Below are 23617 nucleotides of genomic sequence, written 5' to 3' on the forward strand. Positions count from 1 at the left end.
GGAAGGATGTTCCCAATGGCCAGGGAGTACAGAACCAGGGGTCACAGTCTAAGGATAAGGGGCAAGCCATGATCTAATTGAGATGAGGAGGAATTTCTTCACCCAGAGAGTGGTGAACCTGTGGAATTCTCTACCACACAAGGCAGTTGCGGCCAATTCATTAAATATATTCAAGAAGGAGTTAGATATATTTCTTAAGGCTAAAGGGATCAAGGGATATGGGGAGAAGGCAGGGACAGGGTACTGAGTTTGGATGATCAGCCATGATCTCATTGAATGGCGGGGCAGGCTCGAGGGGCCGAATGGCCTACTCCTATCTTCTATGTTTCTATGTTAAATACTCCAAATTCACATGCCAGCCCTGCAGGCTTACTCTGCAAAATTACATTTGCTGAGTGACAGAGCTAACCTCGTGTTAGTTGGTACAAGTGAAACTGACCTACATGGATATAGCGTATTACACACGATAAGAGCACGGGTAAATTCCACCTCCGTGGCTGTAAACTTAATACTTGCAGGGAAAAAAAAGTTCAATTGTGCCAGAAAATTTGCAATCTCTATCATGTGTCAATTATAAGAAATAGCCATTTGTTTTTTCTAAGCAATAGAACTTAAAAATACCAGACAGAAATATCTCAAAATGTCAAGATTCTGAAATAGTGTAAATTGCTTTTTTAAAATCAACTCAGGTTTGTACAGTCCAATCCTGATGACCGAAAGTCATTTGTGCTAAAACAATTTGAATTATTCAATAATATTAATGCAGCAATGTGAGCAAAACAGGAAATTGGGAGCTGAGGAAAAAATTGATCCGATCATTTGAATTATAAGTGGACTGTATTTGAAAGTACATTACATTAACCACACCAGATCAGTTAATTCTCTATCTGTAACCGAGTATTCAAGTATTTGGAGGTGTCTTCAGTAGTTACAAAAAGAGATGAGTGTCTGAAATTATACTACATTTATGGCGCACAAGTTGAACCCTTAATATCAACAGCTTCATCTTTTTGGCAGTCATTAAGTCTAAATGTCATGGCCCAGATCTTCCTGTGAGTTTACCATCGTACTTCGTAAGTTTAGCTGTCTGGGGCGCCGATCTCGCGGTCGATAAGTTCCTCCATATTTTCCTGCATTTCTAACTGGAATACGCCACAGGGGAGGACAGCAGTGAATCAGAAGCAGTGCGAGCATTTATTCCCGGAGACTCGAGAATATACAAACAGGACGGCAAGTAAAGGCTTAAAACTGGCTTTTATGTGAAGCAGAAGTATGACACTCATTAATCGAAGCAGCAAGGTTCAGGTGGCCGTCAATGCCGACTGCAAGCAGAGAAAAATCTGCAAACCAGCACTCCTAAGAACAAGATTGCACCACAAGCAACACGTACACAAACGGACATCCAGCCACCAAGGGTTATTGACGCACAGCAAAAACACAGACTTTTCAAAATACTGCACAGAGTGTCACAAGGATTTTACAAATACAACTGCATGTCCTGCCATTGGGGGGGGGGGGGGGGGGGGGAGGAAATAAGCTAGTGTTCTTAAAACACCTGCGAAATTGGGCTCAGATTGGATGCTAGCGCTGGAGGAGTAACATTTGCACTACATTATCCGTATCAATCAGGTACATAATGGATTGCAGAGTGCTGCTCCCTCCACACTTCCCCAACATGCATCAACCTCGAGGACAGCACCAGTGCAACCCACTTCCATTTCCCACAACAGACACGGAGTGAAACTGCCCAGGGTGCCCCAGATCTTGGGACAGTCTGTGCTATGAATTGGAAATAGCAAAACACGAGTTTGGTAACAACCTGCGAGTATTTAAATTTAGATTGCAGATTATGCACCTTGAATGAAGCAGCAGCACAGACAGGGAGAACAGAAGGAGAAAAGACCAACATGATGGGGATTATGTTTTTTGACATTAACAATCAACGTCTAGTTTAATCTGAATGCAGGTGAACTGTACACAGGGCGATTGTATTTTTTTTTTAATTCAGTTTATGGGATGTGGGCGTCGCTGGCAAGGCCGGCATTTATTGCCCATCCCTAATTGCCCTCGAGAAGGTGGTGGTGAGCCGCCTTCTTGAACCGCTGCTGTCCGTGAGGTGAAGGTGCTCCCACAGTGCTGTTAGGGAGGGAGTTCCAGGATTTTGACCCAGTGACGATGAAGGATCAGCGATACATTTCCACGTCAGGGTGGTGTGTGTGACTTGGAGGTGGTGGTGTTCCCAGGCGCCTGCTGCCCTTGTCCTTCTAGGTGGTAGAGGTCGCGGGTTTGGGAGGTGCTGTCAAAGAATTCAGTCCCACACCCCACCTTTTCCCCATTGCCCTATGACCCATTATCCAGCAAGTGATGTGTTTTAATGTGTTTTTGACGGCACTGAAAAAAAACCAAATGATTTCTATTGCACACTGCCCCCTTGAGGAAAGGGAGATCAGTGACAGCTCCATGTCCTCTTTCCCACAATCTGCGCCAGCTCTAAAGTACAGTACAAGAAACTCAATGTAAACTCCCGTGTTACCGCTGCAACAACCTGAGCATAAAATACAGAAACCCAGGACAGCGGTTGAATCACTCAATGCAGTTAAAGAAAATAGCTTAAATCAAGGCAAGAGAAAAGAACCCTGCTGCGACAAGCAAATGGTCTCTGTGCCAAATAACTTACCCGTCTGTTGATCTTATCTCCCTGTAAATCACAGCAAAAATGAGTCATATAAAAGATACTTCAAATCATCATTTTATTCAAGGACTTTTAAAAAATGTTAAACCTAACATTTGACTGGAAAGATGTTTTATTTCTGAGGGTCTTAGACTTGAAACCTCGACTGATTTGACTTCTGTCTCTCCACAGATGTTGCCTGACCTGCTGAGTATTTCCAGCGGTTTCTGCTTTTACAATTCTTCTTCTGAAGGCACTGACTCAGGCTGCACATGGTTCCTCAGACCCCAGTCACCGTGCCTCAGTCTTAATGCCAAAAGAATCATCCCTATTTGTATCACATTTCCATTCTTGTGACACCAGATGATGAATTAGGAACAATTTTGTGTTACGGTCCCACGCTCATTAAGGTTAACAGGAGGGCTACCTATATAGCACCATCTTAAACAGGAAGCACAGAGTTAGAAAGGGAAGATCATGCACAAACTAATCTCGACTTGAGGATAGAACAGATAAAGGGGTGTCACTCCACATGCTAACTTATTTAACTATTAGGAAGCTATTGACAAATTTTCAAATGAGTGGCTTCTAACTACAGTAAAGCTAAAGGCCACAGGAATCCAGGATTGAACATGGGACTGAATTAGAAACTTGGTAAAAAAATAGGACAACACATACCCGCTTTTACATTATTGGGCAGTTTCCATAGGAAATACATCCACTGCTTTGTGTTACTGTTGAATCTGCCGGCTTCTAGTTATATTTAATCGTGAATACGGCTTCCCCAGTCTGGCTGCAGACCTTCCCCGTCGGGGGAAGAACGAGACAGGGCCGTGCTGGTCTGGGTGGGACAGTTAGATTCCACAAGGACAAGCCATTGCTGTGCAGTTTATATCAGCCACCACCTGCAGGTGTGGTGGCAATAAGAGCAAAACTCCACGTTGGGAGGTTCCCGCTGCCTCCAACATCAGGAGCAGTGAGACATTTGTACGGTCACTGGAGGCAAGCCTGCAGTACAAGGAAGGCAAGACTATTGAGGGGCCTGGCTTGCATGGAGTGGGGGGGGCTGATGGGGATATTGAACTTAAGTCACACTGGGGCAGGAAGTGTTCATTACAGCTGCACAATGACCAATGTTTCGTTTCCTGTTACTTCCCATCTATATAAATGATCTGGAAATGACCAAAACCAACGGTAAAGTGGTGAAATCTGCTGAGAGTGGAGACAGACAAGACAGAAGATCCAACTAAAGACTTGCAAAAGGGTTTTGACCGGTTCTGTAACCAGGCAGACACAAGGCAAATTAAATGTAACCAATGGATGGCAAATAACACACACTCGTTCAACTACAGACTGAATGGAACGGGATCAGCACAAGGCGGATCAGAGAGTGTCCTGGCATTAATAGTAAACTTCACTTTCAAAATCCCGTCAATGTGGTGAAGCAATTAAAAAGCTAATCGGATGTTTGGGTATACAGTCAGAACTTCAGCGTGCAGGTGTCGAGTAATGACGCTAAATCGTCACAATGCTCTTAGTCAGAGCACCGTACTGCCTTCAGTTTTGGTTACCATGCTGCAAAATTAAACATTTTTGAATTAGAAAAAAGCAAGACTGATCCCAAGTGTCGAGGTGCTTTTCTACTTCTCCAGGGTTGAGAGAGAGCATTGCCAGATTGACTGCTGCCCCCCCACGTGTGCTGCACAGTGTGCTGTCCTGCAGGCTTGTTGGAGCCTGAAGGGGAAAGGCAGAGCCCATCCAGAAAGGCTCTCCATTTCCTAACTCTGCCTCCTCCAGTAGCCCCACAGACGAGCAAAGGCACTGGACAATTGCTTCTTCTATATAAAAAAATGAATCTTAAATTTAATGGAACTGGCAGCATGCAGACAGGTCACAGATGCTGTGAGCCCAACGGCACATTTGTACTCGTGTCATGACAAGCTCACGTGTGAACTGACTCAGGACACAGAGGACCCCCAGTATCAACGTCACGAAAACAGATGATCTGGTCATTCTCACATCGCTGTTTGTGGGAGCTTGCTGTGCGCAAATTGGCTGCCGCGTTTCCTACATTACAACAGTGACCACACTTCAAATGTACTTCATTGGCTGTAAAGCGCTTTGGGACGTCCTGAGGTCGTGAAAGGCGCCATAGAAATGCAAGTCCTTCTTTTACTATCACATTGGGAGATACAGGAAAACCCGTCTCAGCTACAGTTGATGGAAAATCTAAATGCAAGCCACTCGGTTTATGTTGGATAGCGGTGTCAACTACTCGAGACCAGCACATCAGCTGTCACCATTAAGATATAGAACAATGTGGGCGATCAAATGATTAAAAAAATTAATTGCGATTAATTATTTTAATCTCAGCTAATCTTTATTTTAATCACATTTAATTGATATAATTACTGTATCCATTTAATTCAAGTTTGTTTCATTATTGACGCTATTATCCAAAAAACCCAGAACAAATCCCCTGTTTTCCTATCTCAGGATTCTTGTTGTTGGTCCCTCTTTACAGCTTCATATTTATTTACACAGAATTATACATTGGATCAGATCGGGTTACCCCAAAGTCATCGGCAAATAGAATCTTGGGCCCTGATATTGTCTCGGAGGTGCGTTCGTTGTGGGGAGAGGAGTCATGGACGGGAAACTCAGAAGTTCGGGTTTTCCGAGAACATCCTGCAGTTTTTAAACAGCTGGGGGGGGGGGGGGGGTCGTCTTAATTATTATTCTCCAGGTTTCCCGCCCGACAACCAGGCTGATCGACAGCAATTAGTGAGAGATCGCTGTCCGAGGTCTGGTGGGAGCGAACACGGAGGGCCGGAGGTGGTGGTCGGGGCGGGGGATGAACAGATGGTGATCGGGAAGATCGGATCACCTGGGGTTGGGCGGGGGGGGGGGGGGGGAAAGAGGGGGGAGTCCAATCACAGGCCGGGTGGGGAGATGGACGGACAGTTCACTGGTGGGGGGGGGGGGGGGTTCACACGTGAGCTTGGTGGGCCTGGAGAGAACACTCCTGTTCCTCCTGGCCCACAAGCAGTGCTCTAAAGGTACTTACCCAATGGAACCAGCCAGAGGGGGTTGACTTATAAGGAAAGGTTGAGCCTATACGCAATGGAATTTAGAAGAATGAGAGGTGATCTTATTGAAACATAAAAGATACTGAGGGGGCACGACAAGGTAGATGCAGAGAGGATGTTTCCCCTCGTGGGGAAATCTAGAACTCGGGGGATAGTTTCAGAATAAAGGGTCGCCCTTTTAGAACTGCGATGAGGAGGAATTTCTTCTCTCAGAGGGTCGTAAATCTGTGGAATTCTCTGCCCCAGAGAGCCGTGGAGGCTGGGTCATTAAATACATTTAAGGTGGAGATAGACTGATTTTTGCAAGATAAGGGAGCGAAGGGTTATGGGGAGCGGGCGGGGAAGTGGCTTTGAGCCCAAGATCAGCCATGATCTTATTGAATGGCAGAAAAGGCTCGATGGGCCAAGTGGCCTATTCCTGCTCCTAATTCTTATGTTCTCGCCTCCTTTTATCTGCCGGGTTACCCGAGGCCTGGGCAACCCGTGTGACTGCAGTTAAAGATAGAGTCACTGTTAAAATCGAGGCAAACATTTTCCTTAAAAGGTTCCAACGGCCAAGCTGCCTCCTGCGAGCAGATTGATCGCCCGCCCCTCGTCCCACCTCCATTAAAACCCAGGCGGGTTGGGTTCCCATTTCAGATTTTTTAATCTCCCACCCGAACCAAACCGACCTGCTTTTGGGGGGTTAAACCATCCCCCTAGGTGTCTGTTGCTGTAAAGCTCGGCGCTCTTGAAAGGAATGCCGGAGTCAATTACAGCAGAGGCTGCAGATGAGAGCAAGGCATGATTTAATTTGACAGGTGAATGAACTGGTTGGAGACAGCAGAACTGGCATTTTCTTGGAGTGGGAGCTGAAACACACCTTTTAAGATTGCTTTGCGTCTGTAGGAAAGTGACACAAGCACACAGGTAGTTGGTGTAAGTTACACCAATTGTAAAAATGTGTCTCGAAAAATATTAAACCTTCCTACATTTACACCTTGCTGCGAATGCTCAATTGTTTTGAGTTTGTTTTAAGCTTAATTGGTCATGTGTGGCTCGGGAGGAAATGGGACTCAGCTGGGAGACAATCACATCAGAATCAGCCAATCAGAGGCAAACTCAAGAAATTTGGATAGATTGGAATAAATGGAGGAATAATGACTAAGGTTAAATGGCCGAGGATTGTGACAAAAGTGCACTTTCAAAGTCGCTGTTGTCTTGCCACTTTCTTGCCCACACCTTTGCGTCAGCCTTTGGCGTTAGACTTGTTGTGTCAATATTTCCCATTCAGTTTCCCCATCTTCTTGCTGCAATACAATTGCACACTGTGGCCAGTGAGTGGGGCTTTGGAGCGGATTTTCCAGCTGTCTCCAGTTCCAACCTCACCTTTTTCCAATTCATTTTTTGGAGTTTGTGCTTTTATTTCACTCAACTGATTTTCTTTTGCTTCCAATACTTTCTCTCACTTACTAATGTCTCCAGACTCCCAGTTCAAGCTTCTCCTACTGGTGGGCTTCGAGGCTCTTTCCCCTTTTAGGCAGATAATTACTTGAATAGCAATGGACAAATTAAACCTTATCCGGTTAAATAAATGGAGTCTCTGTACCGTTAGCATAACAGACAGCGAGCCAAGCAATTTAACAGGCAATATAGAGAGTATTTAGGAAATATCTTTACTGGACAGGACAGTGATACCATTTATAAATTGCTTTTAGCTGCAGAATCATTTCTTTGGATGGAACGGGGAGCTGCACTTGCTTCGCTGTTAACCTACAATTAAGTCTGGAAATAAATCGGCTTTCCCAAGTCCTGCACAGAGGAATACAAGTTAAGCTCCTTCCTTATTTATTCTTGTACCTTGAATACAATAGTTTCCTACACATTTACCAGCAGCAATAACCACAAATCTTACTCACCTTCAAATATATATCCTACAGGTAACCAATAATTTGCTGTTTAGCAAACCAAAAACATTATTTTCCCCTCATCACTACGCAACACTGATCAAAATCTTAAGAGCACTTTTTCCTGGAAAACATGGAAACCTCCATCTCCAGGAGTCTTTGGCTGCAAACCGCGGACTGCGTTGCAAACACCAAGGCTAAACAAAGTCCCCATTTAAAGAACAATTCATTTTCCCGTTCTTGAAAATGGATTCTGCACCTAAAATTGTTAATTACAGGGTGTTCGAAACATGATAGAACTCCAATACTTCCACTGAAATTTACTAGTAAATAGTACTCTCTCTGCGTAACTTACAGTGTTACATAGGATTTATACAACACAGAATCAGGCCATTCAGCCCAACTGGTACATGCTGTGTTTATGCTCCACACGAGCCTCCTCCCACCCGATCAGCATATCCTGATATTCCTTTCTCCGTCATCTACTTATGGAGCTCCCAATTAAATGCATCTCCGCTATAACTTCCGTGATTAATGCACATTAACAAAAGCCTCCCAAAAATTAACGATTAATTGACAGACTTAAAAATAATGCAGTGTTTTAAAAGGGATGGGTTATGAAGAAAGATTTCCGAAGCTTAAGCTATTCATTCTAGAAACACAGCACTTAAGGGAACCATATAAAATATATTAAGGGGAGCTCTCCTGCAGCAGTGCTCATCGGTAGTTTAGAGTGGAGTGTGGTGTTCTGTGTGTGTTACATATATTGAGTTGACATTGTCACTCGTTACTGAGGGGTCTCGGGCTGAATTTTGGTCCCACAGATGAAAAGGACACGATGCCAAGGCACTGCTGCACTCACCCCTGAAAGACATTTTACATTTCCAGTGTCAAAGTTTAATCCTTGGACTCTCCACAGCTCCAGGGAAACAGCAATCTCTCTGGGCTCAATGGCTTTGCAAGTTTTCAGTTCATACCCAGTGATGGCAAAATGGCCCCAGTGCACAGAGTAACATTGCTGTGATGGACACTTGCTGTTTATATCCTCGAAAGCCTCACCTTACCAGCCACAGGGAATTTTACAACAATTCTAAAGCAATAATTTGAAGTCTAAAGTTGATGAGAGGCTGAACTCCAGCCCTGCTCTCATTGCTAACTCACTGAACTATCATTGTTCAATTAAACAAACTGAAATCTGTGAGCAGCAGCTTTATAACCAGCAGTCTTCAATCAAGTTGACTTGTGAGCAATATATTCCACAAACAGGTGACTTTCCTCCTCTCACTGAAAGAATCCCTTTTGGAAATGTTCTTCTGCTGATGGTTTCTTCTGCTTACCCCAATGGCCACGTGCCTTCATAGACTGATTCAGCAGAGAAGGAGGCCATTCGGCCCCTCGAGCCTGCTCCGCCATTCAATGCGATCATGGCTGATCATCCAAATTCAGTACCCTGTCCCTGCTTTCTCCCCACATCCCTTGATCCCTTTAGCCTTAAGAAATATATCCAACTCCTTCTTGAATATATTTAATGAATTGGCCTCCACTGCCTTCTGTGGTAGAGAATTCCACAGGTTCACCACTCTCTGGGTGAAGAAATTCCTCATCTCTGTCCTAAATGGTTTACCTCTTATCCTTAGACCGTGACCCCTGGTACTGGACTCCCCCGCCATCGGGAACATCCTGCATCTAGTCCTGTTAGAATTTTATAAGTTTCAATGAGATCCCCTCTCATTCTTCTAAACTCCAGCGAGTATAAGCCCAATCGACCCAATCTCTCCTCATACGTCATTCCTGCCATCCCAGGTATCAGTCTGGTGAATCTTCGCTGAACTCCCTCCATGGCAAGAACATCCTTCCTCAGATAAGGCGAGCAAAACTGCACACAATACTCAAGATAGACTCAGACTGATACAGCACAGAAGGAGGCCATTCGGCCCATCGTGCCTGTGCCGGCTCTTTGAAAGAGCTCTCCAATTAGTCCCACCCCCCCCTGCTCTTTCCCCACAGCCCTGCGAATTTTTCCCCTTCAAGTATTTATCCAATTCCCTTTTGAAAGTTACTATTGAATCTGCTTCCACCGCCCTTTCCGGCAGCGCGTTCCAGATCACAACAACTCGCTGGGTATAAATTACTTCCTCATCTCCCCTCTGGGTCTTCTGCCAATTACCGTAAATCTGTGTCCTCTGGTTACCGACCCCCTGCCACTGGAAACAGTTTCTCCTTCCTTTATCAAAACCCCCTCATGATTTTGAACGCATCCATCAAATCTCATCTTCACCACTTCCTTTCCAGTTTGATTCGGGAAAGACAGAAAAATGCTGCAACTCCCCAAAAGCACGAGTGAGAGCAGAAACTGCAATAAATCGGCACGGTGGAAGTGAAGACAGTGTAGCACCAACGCTCTGCTCTGCAGCAACTCTGCAATTCTCTAAAGTGACGAACGGCAACACGGGGAAGCTCAAACATAAACCTGGACGAAAGCTCATGAGCCTGGAATTCAAAGTACAGTCAGTAACTTCCACGGCCTCATACCTGAGAGAGGATGTTGGTGCACTGTTGGAGCAGAGAGACGGGAGGGTTTCCAAGACTGGTTGCCAGCTGTACCCGGAGCAGCTGCTCCTTCTGGATGGAGTTATCCTGCAGAGCATGTGCTAGAGCCACAGCAGCACACCAGTTCGAGAGTGAATCGGTGGAGAAGAGGCCCCCACACAGCAGCTGGCCAGCTGAGATGGAATTGGCTAAACACAGAAAACAAAACGTCTCATCAAATTGGAATAATGCACAAACCGTCCTGGACTGCGGCAAGACAAATAGAAATGGAACACTGCTATCTTTGGAGGGCAACATATTTCTTAGCAAGCATTTCACGTTGACATATATTGTCACACAATACATCTGACAAAGCTCGACTCTACTGACCAAAGAGTCATTAGTGAGAATTTGGTTATAAATGCAGAAGGCACAAAACTTCCGAGTCTTCAATCCTCCATCTGTACTGGCTTTATAGCCTGTATCTCAATCTTCAATAAAACTCTACTGCCAGAGATACAATATCGTGTGGCTGAATTACAAGACACACGCACTGCAATTGCTGAATTACAAGACACACACACTGCAATTGCTGAATTACAAGACACACACACTGCAATTGCTGAATTACAAGACACACGCACTGCAATTGCTCAATTACAAGACACACGCACTGCAATTGCTCAATTACAAGACACACGCACTGCAATTGCTGAATTACAAGACACACGCACTGCAATTGCTGAATTACAAGACACACGCACTGCAATTGCTCAATTACAAGACACGCACTGCAATTGCTGAATTACAAGACACACGCACTGCAATTGCTGAATTACAAGACACACGCACTGCAATTGCTGAATTACAAGACACACGCACTGCAATTGCTCAATTACAAGACACGCACTGCAATTGCTGAATTACAAGACACACGCACTGCAATTGCTGAATTACAAGACACACGCACTGCAATTGCTGAATTACAAGACACACGCACTGCAATTGCTCAATTACAAGACACGCACTGCAATTGCTGAATTACAAGACACACGCACTGCAATTGCTGAATTACAAGACACACGCACTGCAATTGCTCAATTACAAGACACGCACTGCAATTGCTGAATTACAAGACACACGCACTGCAATTGCTGAATTACAAGACACACGCACTGCAATTGCTGAATTACAAGACACACGCACTGTAATTGCTGAATTACAAGACACACGCACTGCAATTGCTGAATTACAAGACACACGCACTGTAATTGCTGAATTACAAGACACGCACTGTAATTGCCGAATTACAAGACACACGCACTGTAATTGCCGAATTACAAGACACATGCACTGTAATTGCCGAATTACAAGACACACGCACTGTAATTGCTGAATTACAAGACACATGCACTGTAATTGCTGAATTACAAGACACACGCACTGTAATTGCTGAATTACAAGACACACGCACTGTAATTGCTCAATTACAAGACACACGCACTGTAATTGCTCAATTACAAGACACACGCACTGCAATTGCTGAATTACAAGACACACGCACTGCAATTGCTGAATTACAAGACACACGCACTGCAATTGCTGAATTACAAGACACACGCACTGCAATTGCTCAATTACAAGACACGCACTGCAATTGCTGAATTACAAGACACACGCACTGCAATTGCTGAATTACAAGACACACGCACTGCAATTGCTGAATTACAAGACACACGCACTGCAATTGCTGAATTACAAGACACGCACTGCAATTGCTCAATTACAAGACACACGCACTGCAATTGCTGAATTACAAGACACACGCACTGCAATTGCTGAATTACAAGACACACGCACTGCAATTGCTGAATTACAAGACACACGCACTGCAATTGCTGAATTACAAGACACACGCACTGTAATTGCTGAATTACAAGACACGCACTGTAATTGCCGAATTACAAGACACACGCACTGTAATTGCTGAATTACAAGACACACGCACTGTAATTGCTGAATTACAAGACACACGCACTGTAATTGCTGAATTACAAGACACACGCACTGCAATTGCTCAATTACAAGACACACGCACTGCAATTGCTGAATTACAAGACACACGCACTGCAATTGCTGAATTACAAGACACACGCACTGCAATTGCTCAATTACAAGACACGCACTGCAATTGCTGAATTACAAGACACACGCACTGCAATTGCTGAATTACAAGACACACGCACTGCAATTGCTGAATTACAAGACACGCACTGCAATTGCTCAATTACAAGACACACGCACTGCAATTGCTGAATTACAAGACACACGCACTGCAATTGCTGAATTACAAGACACACGCACTGCAATTGCTGAATTACAAGACACACGCACTGTAATTGCTGAATTACAAGACACGCACTGTAATTGCCGAATTACAAGACACACGCACTGTAATTGCTGAATTACAAGACACATGCACTGTAATTGCTGAATTACAAGACACACGCACTGTAATTGCTGAATTACAAGGCACACGCACTGTAATTGCTGAATTACAAGACACACGCACTGTAATTAATTAATTACAAGACACACGCACTCAATGTTCCCGTTAAGCTGCGTGGCCGCACAGCGGTCTGGAGATTCCGCGTAGGCCGCTCACCAGCTTTTAAATGAGGTAAAAACACGCATGCGCGAAAATTTGAATGGATCGCGCAGCCAGTTAAAGGAGCCATACATCCAAAAAAAATTAAAGGGAACATTGCATGCAGAATTACAAGACACACACTGCAATTGCTGAATTACAAGTACACAATATTACCTTAAAAAAACAGAACAACCTCACTCACGCTACTGAGGTGGAGACTAACATTTAAAAAGGAAACTAGGCATGTATTTCAAAAGAACATATACAAGAGGATACAGGTAACATGTAGGGTAGTGTGATCAGAGTAGTGATCAGAGTAGGTCGCTCAAATTGAGTAGCTAGCATCAGCATCATGGGTTGAATGACCTCTTGTGCTGTAATTTTTCACAATTCGAAGAAGCATACATGCTCACAGCACAGCAGAGCGCTATTCGGCCCACTGAGCCCAATTCCCCAGTCTTTCCCCTTCCAAGTTTTTCTTCTTTTGATATTCACCCAGTTCCTTTTCAAGGGTTATACACGTTATGAAATGTGGCTCAGAGGGGCAGTTAAGAGAACGTTCAATTACCTACTGTAGATAGGCTTCCTTACTGTTTATTAAGGGGCAGTGATCGGGTAGATAGAGAGAAACGATTTCCGCTGGTTGGGGATTCTAGGACTAGGGGGCAGAGTCTAAAAATTAGAGCCAGATCTTTCAGGAGTGAAATCAGGAAACACTTCTACACACAAAGGGTGGTAAAAGTTTGGAACTCTCTTCCACAAACGGCAATTGATGCTGGATCAATTGTTAATTTTAAATGTGAGATGGATAGATTTTTGTTAACCAAAAAGTATTAAGGGATATGGGGCAAAGGCGGGTATATGGAATTAGGTCACAGATCAGCCATGATCTCACTGAATGGCAGAACAGGCTCGAGGGGCTCAATGGCCTCCTCCTGTTCCTATTTTCCTTAATAGAGTCAGAACGGCACAGAAGGAGGCCATTCGGCCCATCGAGTCCGTGTCTTGGAAACTGGTTGCTGAACAGGGAAGCTTACCATCAATAGTTGCTGGCAGAAGTGTGGCCACAATCTCGGCCTGTCCTTTCTGGTTTTTGTACAAGAAGCACTGGAAACAGTACAGCACAGCACAACGCAAAACAAATGGCTGTCTTTCATTCACCATGGACATCAGAAGCACTACAATTGCAGGTCTGTGTTGAAAAAAGAGTTAATTTTTTTTGGAAAACTTCAGAAAAGGAGCTGTTAAAACACAACATCAAGTATAGGCTGACATTTGGCAGGAATGTGGTTGAGATTTCACAAGTGAATACTGCATCTAGCTCAAAGCTGTTCTACTCGATAACTCCTTTCTCTGGGGCCTCATTGTGCTTTTCTTCCTTTAGCGAGGTGTGAATCATCTGGGCACTTCTCTCCATATTCAGGGCATACCCAGAACTTGTATTTCTGTCTAAAGAATTTGCACATCCCACCAGTGAATGTAGAATCATGATGGGATATCATCATACCGCCATTGGTAGGCAAGTAAAGTGCATGTTGCAGTAAGTCAGCATAATTCATTGACATGTCCTTCTAACTTAAAAACATCTCCTGCATTTTGTAACGGAAGGCCTTATTATTAATACTGACTTCAAAAGGCAATCCAATCGGAATTCAGTTAATATAGCAATATTACTTAAAGGACAGTACTCTACATCCTCAGTGTTGGCACCAGCATCTCAACAAATCAACACAATGCATGCATTGCCTGGGTTACTGCAATACGAGTACAGGCATAGATGCGTGGAGAATAATGCACTTGCAATTTTCAGTCAATGCGTCAATATAGATTGCATTGTATTCAGTAGCAACTATAAACTCTAGGAAGGAAGGCTCAATACAGCAGTAGTAGATAAAAAATGAAGCAACGTGAATGCTGTAAATTGCAATCACTTTACAGGCTCGGGACGCTTACAGTTCCTTTGTATAACTCAATTCATAAAATTAAAATGCAGCAGCAGCAGCTTTAAAGTGTGCATTGTGCCCATTAGGGATCAATATTTACTAGACAGAAGCTTTAGCGATTTCACAAAATGAGCACACTGCAAAACTAAACTTTTCAACTTTTTATTTTTTTTTGATCAGTCTTACCTTGGTGGATTGGAAGGTGCATTCACAGAAGCAAAGTAATCCTGGTTTATCTGGGAGCCTCTGATGACTTCAGATACTGTGTTAATGGTCTATATAAACACGAAAGCCAAATGTAGAATTAAAGGTCACAGGTACTAGAAATGCACAGTGCACGACAATAACCAGGCTGTCAAATGCTGTCCTTACTTGAGTGAATTTTGTGATCTGGGTGATGGGCAAAAGAACACTTTCTATTCTAAGCACCGCGCCTCAACACCAAACTCTCCCAGGCCAGGTACAACATGATTAGATGCGAAGTAAAACTCGGCCTGTTCTCACCCGACAATGCAATTCAGCTGCAACTTCAAGAGTAGCAGCTAATATACCAGCATGATGCACCATTTCCCCCACCGGCATTCGGGTGGTCTCGTGGAGCACGCCTGCCACAATGCTAAACCAGGGCAGTTTTCTGCTGTGGGCTCATGCCACCGGAAACAGCCAGACTGCCTAAAGTCATTTCTTACAGCCAGAAGATCTCTCTCATCAGTCTGGCTGGATTCAGGAGGTCAGCATCTGCTTTCAATTGCGCACCTTCCTTTTCCATCAAACCCCAATAGTTTTTCCCCTGGTAAACAAGTTAAAAAAGATCATCCCAGCTGGTCCCATCCCTGTCCTGTCTTCAGGTCAGGTGGAGCGAGAACATACATTTGCCGTTCGCTAGTCCAGTTAAGTTTCTGGTCAATGGTGACCCCCCCAAGATGTTGATGATGATGGGGGATTCGGTGTTGGTAATCCCACTGAATGTCAAGGAAAGGTGGCTAGACTCTCTCTTGTTGGAAATGGTCATTACCTGGCACTTGTGTGGCGTAAATGTTACGCTTTTAATGCTTCAAGTATCTCCCATAGGTAATGTACAAAAAAAATTGAAATCCCATTTGGTAACATTTCATCTCTACACTCATACAGCAAATAATCCTATTGCTCGTAAACCTTTGGTTAACTACTCCTATCCTGACAATTTTCAGAAATGTTGCCATTATTAGAATTTTAATTTATACTTGCATCACAATCTTATGTAACCTGATAGAGGTCTTTAAAATGATGATGGGGTTTCGATAGGGTCGACGTAGAGAAGATGTTTCCACTTGTGGGGGAGACCAGAACTAGGGGCCATCAATATAAGATAGTCACTAATAAATCCAACAGGGAATTCAGGAGAAACTTCTTTACCCAGAGAGTGGTGAGAATGTGGAACTCGCTACCACAGGGAGTGGTTGAGGCGAATAGTATAGATACATTTAAGGGGAAACTAGATTAACACGAGGGAGAAAGGAATAGAAGGATATGCTGATCAGGTGACTTAAGTAAGGTGGGAGGAGGCTGGTGTGGAGCATAAACCCCGGCGTGGATGGATTGGGCCGAATGGCCTGTTCCTGTGCTGTAAATTCGATGTCACTCACCTCAGTGAGAATGTCAGCAGGAACTCCAGTTGCCATCAGAATGGTGCACAACTGCTGCAACAAGCCACACTGGAAGGCCGACTTCTGACAATTGCTTGTGGCACCAGGAGGGTTCACAGGAGACACCAGCACTCTCACCAGCTAAGATTAAAAATCACAGCAAATTTCAATCAATTAACACTGCAGGAAGAATGACTGCATCCACACCAGTCCAGGAACTCGTTAACAGAATTTGCTTTTTTAAACCAGCCACATTTTTCAACTTAAAGAAAATATGCATTGAAACTTTAGTTGCAAGCAGTATCCCCAGAGACAAATTAATAAGTCTTTTTTGTCAGCAAAGTGAATAGGGAAGGGGAGCAGGCAATGCTTCAGAGAAGGAAAACAAAGTCTCGGTGACGCATCAGATGTGAGCCTGGAGGAGCACGTCATGGTTCAACTTTAGCACGCAACCGGGGAGATTGATGGAACTGGACACAAAGCAGCATACGGGATACTTTCCTTTATTATCTGAGGCATAGAATATAAGAGCAGGGGGGTTATGCTTGAACTGTATAAAACACTACATGGGCCACAGCTAGATGACTGCGTAGAGTTCTGGTCACCACATTACTGGAAAGATGTGATGGACAGAGTGCAGAGGAGATTTACCAGGATGTTGCCAAGACTGGAGAATTTTAACTATGAGGAAAGATTGGATAGGCTGGGGTTGTTTTCTTTGGAACAGAGGAGGCTGAGGGGAGACTTGATTGAGGTGTATAAAATTATGAGGGGCCTAGATAGAGTGGATAGGAAGGACCTATTTCCCTTAGCAGAGAGGTCAATAACCAGAGGGCAGAGATTTAAAGTAATTGGTGGAAGGATTAGAGGGGAGTTGAGGAGAACTTTTTCACCCAGAGGGTGGTGGGGGTCTGGAACTCACTGCCTGAAAGGGTGGGAGAGGCAGAAACCCTCATCACATTTAAAAAGTACTTGGATATATACTTGCTGTAACCTCCAGGGCTACGGACCAAGTGCTGGAGAGTGGGATTAGGCTGGAGAGCTCTTTTTAAGCTGGCATAGACGCGATGGGCCAAATGGCCTCCTTCTGTGCCGTAAATTTCTATGACTCTATGGACCTGAGGCATAGAGAGGAGCAGGTAAGGAAGGAGGAGGTTTGGTCTTGCTGATGTTAAGCGGAAGAAACTTCTGCCTCATTCAAGACTTGAGAGGAGCCTCAGAGTCAATGCTAGTAGAGTGAGAGTGTTAGAGTCTGTTGGGTGTGTGTGAAAGTTGATCCCATTCTCATGGGTGATTTTGGGGAGGGATAGCACAATGATCAATAGAAGGGCGAGAGGCGTAGCACACCCTGCAGGTGACTGCAAGGAAAATAGTATGAGGAGATGCAACTGGAGTGGAACAGACAGGAATAGATTTGAGGGGAAAATCCCATGAAGGAAGACCACTGACGAGATAGTGGAGGATAATGGAGTGAAAGACGACCACAATTTTTGTTTCTCTCTTCTCCCTCCAGCAAAAGAAATACTGTACTATCGGGTAAAGTCATGACCACTGTAGTTTCAGGAGTTATCTGTTCTAATTACCAATACTAGGGGTCAGCATCACCGAGAACAAGACTCAATTTTCAGGTTGGGCAATTCTAATAATGCTGCATATGTACAGGCAGAATTCATTTGATAATTGCAGACACATTAACTTGGAGCAGGCCACAGAGGCAAATAGCTGGAAATCTCCGCTACTGTAATGAGGACAAGTGCTTAATGTAGAAACCATAAAAATAAGAGAAATTAAACAAACATACTCCAGGGGGACGCCCACCAATGACTCCATCCAAACTACTCGTTAGAAAAGCCTCTTTTGCACACCATCCTGAGCAAAACAAAGTGGACCAACACAAGACAAGAGCTCGCTTCTCTCATTCTATCGGACGATCAGAACCAGAAAAATCCTCCTGTTTTCTACATCAAACCGATTTTAAAAATCAGATTTTAATAACATATTTTCAAAAACTGCACACCTCTTTCAAAAGTCCTACATTAAAGATAGTTCTTTCTGGAAATATTGTCTTAGTTTGTTTGCCAACAGTTCTCTGAACTCATGAAAAGGCAAACGGATGAAAATTGCACCAATTTCAAAGGCATTATAGCACGTATATCTGGAAATATCCAAGGATAACTTCAGTTCAGTTGGAATAATTCAAATGTCAATGGAAAAAGTAAAATCAATGTAAAATTACAGTAACACGAATTCATCTCCTGTGGCTCTGCCCCTTTAATCAATAAATAACTGAAGGCTGCAAAAAGCAGGTCAATAGTCATTAATATCCAACGACCTGCTGTAGACTTGGCAACTGATGCGCCATCAATTACTCCAAAGACTGAGGTTGAGCGAGTAACAACCAGGCTTTTATTAACTAAAGAATGAAGGTCTTGTCTCGAGTGGTCGACCCGTCCAGAATACCAAGGGACTGGGAGGTAGTCACTTATATACCTGGAATAGTGGGAGGAGTCAGCCGAGGCATGTCCAGACCTGTACCTAGTGGAATACACATACACTTACAGACAGGTATAACAGTGGTTTACCACAGGAACATTGTAAGTAACTAAATGGGGGAATGGGTCACACAGCTCACACGAGTTACCCAGAGCCCTGAAAGAGAAACGGAGCTATCAGTAATGTTCCCGGCCGTGATGTGCAGATCCCGCGCAGGCCGCTCAACGGCATTATAATTAGGGGAAAAAACTGCACGTGCACGGTAATGTAAAAGGGGCCGCACACCCAAAGAAAATTAGCGGGAACATTGGCCATCACTCTGCGATTACACCGACTAATGAAAGCAGGAACTGATCACACTGTCTCCATGGAGTCGATAGTAGCAGTAATGAGTTATCAGTCGGACCAATTCAGTCTCTTAAAAAAAGTAACGGAGACATGAATTAGGAGATTGACAATGCCCAGATTGGTAGAAAGTGACATGGCTAAATGAGCCAATCAAATGGCCAGAGGAGGACCCAACCCCAACATTGTTAATAATATTGATATATATGCCCCAATGGCACAGGCAAAAGATTGAATGTTCAAGATGCACATAACTACACCCTGAAAAACTGTCCCAGCACAACAGCACTCAAACCCAACGACAATCAGTTTCAGTGGAGCAAGGTTAGGCATTCTGGAAAAGTTTCAAGTGGCTGGGTAAACGTTTCAAACTTTGCGCAGCACACTGGTGCTTCCACACGCAAGAGGACAATAAATTTATTGAAGAAAAAGGTCATTCAAATCTCATTTTAATTAAACGCAGTAGCTTGCTTCAGTGGCAGCACTCTTGGTGCTGAGCTAGGTGGTTCTGGTCTCTTAAGTCCCACTTCAGGAGCTCAGCACATAGTCTAGGCTCTTGCTTCAAGGGAGTACTGAGGGACTGCTGCATTGTTGGAGGTGCTGTCTTTCAGATCAGACCTTAAGCCCAGGCCCCATCTGCCTGATCAGTTAGATGCAAGAGATCTCGTGGCACTTTCTGAAGAGCAAGGGGTTTTCCTCAGTGCCTTGGCCAACCTTCAATTATGAAAACAGAGAACGAGACATTCATGTCACTGCTGTTCCTGGGATCTTGCTGGAGGCAAATTAGCTGCTGTATTCGCCTACAACAGAACAGTGACTACACTTGGAAAGTAACCATTTGGCCATGATGTGCTTCAGGGTGTCTTGAGGATATTAAAAAGGTACTGTATAAAAGTTTTGTTGGCTTTTGATTTATTTGTTAAAGCTAAGAAATAATACCTGCAGCATCAGGTGAAGATTGGTCACTTTCTGTGCAGACCAACCAGAATTGTCTTCAGCAACTTCAAACCAACGTTTCATGCGCTGAATGTATGAACCCTCCTTGAAAAAATTCTGATTTGAACTATTGTTCTTCATTAAGTTAAGGAGCAGCAGAAGACAATCTTCAACCACAATCCCTACAACACATAAAACATTTCAAGACATTTATTAACAGGTATTTTATGAAATTATAAAGCATCCTAACTTCTACACATCTCAATTTACAGAATTGTCCTGGAATCGGTTAAGAATTGGCATTTTTTTGGGCACAAAACTCTTGTGGGTACTTTGTATTGTAAATGAAGGAATTGGAGTTCCTCACACTGCTGATCAACATTGATGATTAAAATCACCGCATTATTGTGCAAGTGTGTACTGTGCCAAAAGGAGAGGATTCCTGGTGCACAGGACATGGTCAATAGGGCCTGGAAAGATTCAATACTGTAGGTGATTTGAATTAGCGGTGTAGAGGATTTAACAATTTCGGAATGGGAATATTTCGATTGTATCTAAAGGGCGGGGTAGACTGGTACCTGGGACAATGTGTGAAGAACCGTGGCAAAACACATGACTTCAGAAGTCCACCCAAAGTCACATTATTATGGAGCGGAAATGGAAGATCAGGAACCAAATCATTTTCACTGTAAAGGCCAAGCAATTGTGTTTTTTTTAATTTTTTTTATAAAAAGTGTTGCTTTGACGAGAGAGAACAAACATCCATGCTTCACAGACCACCAGCCAGGCATAATCACCTTAAATGGATGTGTCCTGGCAAATATTGAAGGTCGCTGGTGGTGTGCTAGCAACGCTGGTTAAAACTATGCTTTTGTTACCTTAAGTTTTGCCATTAATCCTAAATTTGTACCCTCTTGTTACCATAGGAACAGGAGGAGGCCATTGAGCCCCTCGAGCCTGTTCCACCATTCAAGGAGATCGTGGCTGATCTGTGACCTAACTCCATATACCCGCCTTTGCCCCATATCCCTTAATACCTTTGATTGACAAAAAGCCATCACTCTCAGATTTAAAATTAACAAATTGATCTAGCATCAATTGCCATTTGCGGAAGAGAGTTCCAAACTTCTACTACCTTTTGTGTGTAGAAGTGTTTCCTAATTTCTTCACTCCTGAATCTCCAACCATCTCAATCTAACACTATTTATGCAATCATAACCGTTCTCTAATCTTTCAGGCTTCTATCAGATCATCCTTCAACCCGGTGAAAAAATCCCTAACTCCTCAAATTACTCCATTACTGCAATCCCTTATCTCTGGTAAAATCCAAGTCAATCTGCACTGCACTTTGTCTATTCTTCCTATAATGGGATGTACACAATACGCCAACCACAACTTACGGTCTTGTTCAGCATTACGTTCTTGCTCTTTCATTCTATGCCTGTAGGTACAAAACCAAGGATTCCATTTGTCCTTTTTCTGCCCTTATCTACTCACTCTGCCATCTTTAATGATTTGTGGATCTACACAAGGTCCCATTGCTCCTCCGCTCCTTTAAAATATTACCCTTTAAGGTGGACAGCCTTCCTCTATTCTTGAAGGCAAAATGTATTACTTCACATTTCTCTGCACCGTATTGCATCTGCCATCCAACTGTCGATCTGGCTATGCTATCTCTGTCTTCCTGCAGTCTTGCACATTCCTAGTCAATTTACCAAACTCCTTAATTTAGTATCTGCAAATTTCAATATTGCTCCTTCAATTCCCACGTTCAGATTGTTTTTGTAAATGGTAAGAGCCCCAACAGAGGCCCCTTTGGAACATCACTCATCCTTCCAGTTCACTTTACCCCTATACTTTCTGCCCTTCAGCAATCTACCTCACCACATGGCATTCTCTGCCACAAGTCTGACTTTTTTTTGAAAAGTAATAAAAGCCACATCAGCTGCACCTCTTAACCAATCCTCAGTTTCTTTAAAGAATTCTTAAATGCCAACTGCCCTTTAAAAATCAATACCAACTGGTCTCGATTAACTTAACTCCAAGTGCTTAGTAATGTTATCCCTTTAAATTCCGGGCTTATCCTCATCTTTTGTTTTTGAAGAGGGATATCCCAAGTTTCCTTTCCACAGAACTCTGGAAAATTCTAGTCAGAGCCTCCTCTATTTCTTTCCTAGATTCCCTTGGATGTAAAAGATCAAATCCCTGTGATTTGCCCGCACTAACTGCGAGCAGCTTCTTCAGCACCATTGATCCTGAAATACTAGCCTCCACTAACAGTTCTGCACCCACTTCTGATGTTTTTGCAATCGCAATGTCCAGCTCCTCTGCGAAGACTGAGGCAAAGTTCTTATCCAGTGGCCATTCCGGGCCATTCCCGCCCGCTCCTCTGCGAGCTTGTTAAATTACAGCTAATTATTGCATGACGTGTAGCACAGATTCTACTAATGCGATGGACAGGATAAGTCATGTGTAGCAGCAGCTCCAACATTTTCATTGTCAGAAACAGTCTGATCGAACACGGGAAAATGAAGAATGCATCACAATTACAACATCTTTCAACTTTAAAGTTCTTTTTTTTAAATTAAGTTTTTGAAATGGAAGGCAAAATCTCTAGCAAACTACATTGCGACTTCAGTGACGATATTTATAACTATGCAACTAAAAAATAAAAATGTGCTGCGGCTTTTGTTTTGAAGGAAAACAAACACTGTTCATTCACTGATCGAGTCCGTTTAGATTCAGGAATACCTCCATCGCTCATCCCTTCTTCGGTGATAATATCCAGCAGTCGTTCAAAGGCATTTTCAAAAGCTACAATCTTCTGAATGGCTGCATTGGCTTTTGTTAATTGCTGCAGCAACAGCAACCCCTGGGAAAAAACAAAGACGCTTTTACTTTTACCACCTTTCCTTTGTAAAGGCTTCCATTCTCTCCCTCCCCCAGCTATTTTAGCAGCACCAACAACTGAGAGCTGAAATAACAGTATCTGCTTTATAAATCTGCCAGAAGTCCCAAAGCAGATAGATGTGAACGAGATTCAGCCAAATTTAATTTTTTTTTAATTTTTTTTTTTTTTAATATAGATATAAAAACAAATTTGGGCTGTGGGGTGACCGATTATTCAGTACACTATCACTTAAAGCTTTAAAGACACAGAGCTCTGCCTTACTGGGGGGCAGTGATTGCTTTGTGAAGAAAAATCAGAAGAAAACACAGTTCTGAGCAATCCCTGTCCAGCTCCGAGCCACCTGTTAGACACACTGACCAGAGCCATCTTAAAAAGGTGGAGGAAGCAACCATTCAAAAATGGGACAATTCTTATTTTTAAAATAGACAAACTATGAATAACACACCGAATATCTTCTGTGACTGCATGCTGTTGAGATTTCGAAAGCACAGAGAACACAGAAGGGTTGTTCAGTGCAAGACGGCTGAACGTCCATACAA

The 23617-nt window shown here is 43.5% G+C and overlaps 1 protein-coding gene across 1 annotated transcript in view; it reads right to left on the reverse strand.

Annotated features, from left to right (window-relative positions):
* The window catches only part of LOC147122502 (general vesicular transport factor p115-like), a 110686-nt gene that overhangs the window by 30047 nt on the left and 57022 nt on the right, over positions 1 to 23617 (reverse strand). The window contains 7 exon segments of the mRNA XM_086005968.1: positions 2678 to 2698; positions 10179 to 10384; positions 13863 to 14017; positions 14955 to 15043; positions 16394 to 16534; positions 20171 to 20349; positions 22919 to 23039. Of these exon segments, the coding sequence (XP_085862094.1) occupies positions 2678 to 2698; positions 10179 to 10384; positions 13863 to 14017; positions 14955 to 15043; positions 16394 to 16534; positions 20171 to 20349; positions 22919 to 23039 (912 nt within the window).

The sequence above is a fragment of the Somniosus microcephalus genome, chromosome 2 (assembly GCF_052327205.1).
Source record: "Somniosus microcephalus isolate GS21.2 chromosome 2, FLI_Smic_1.0, whole genome shotgun sequence".
Lineage (NCBI taxonomy): Eukaryota > Metazoa > Chordata > Chondrichthyes > Squaliformes > Somniosidae > Somniosus > Somniosus microcephalus.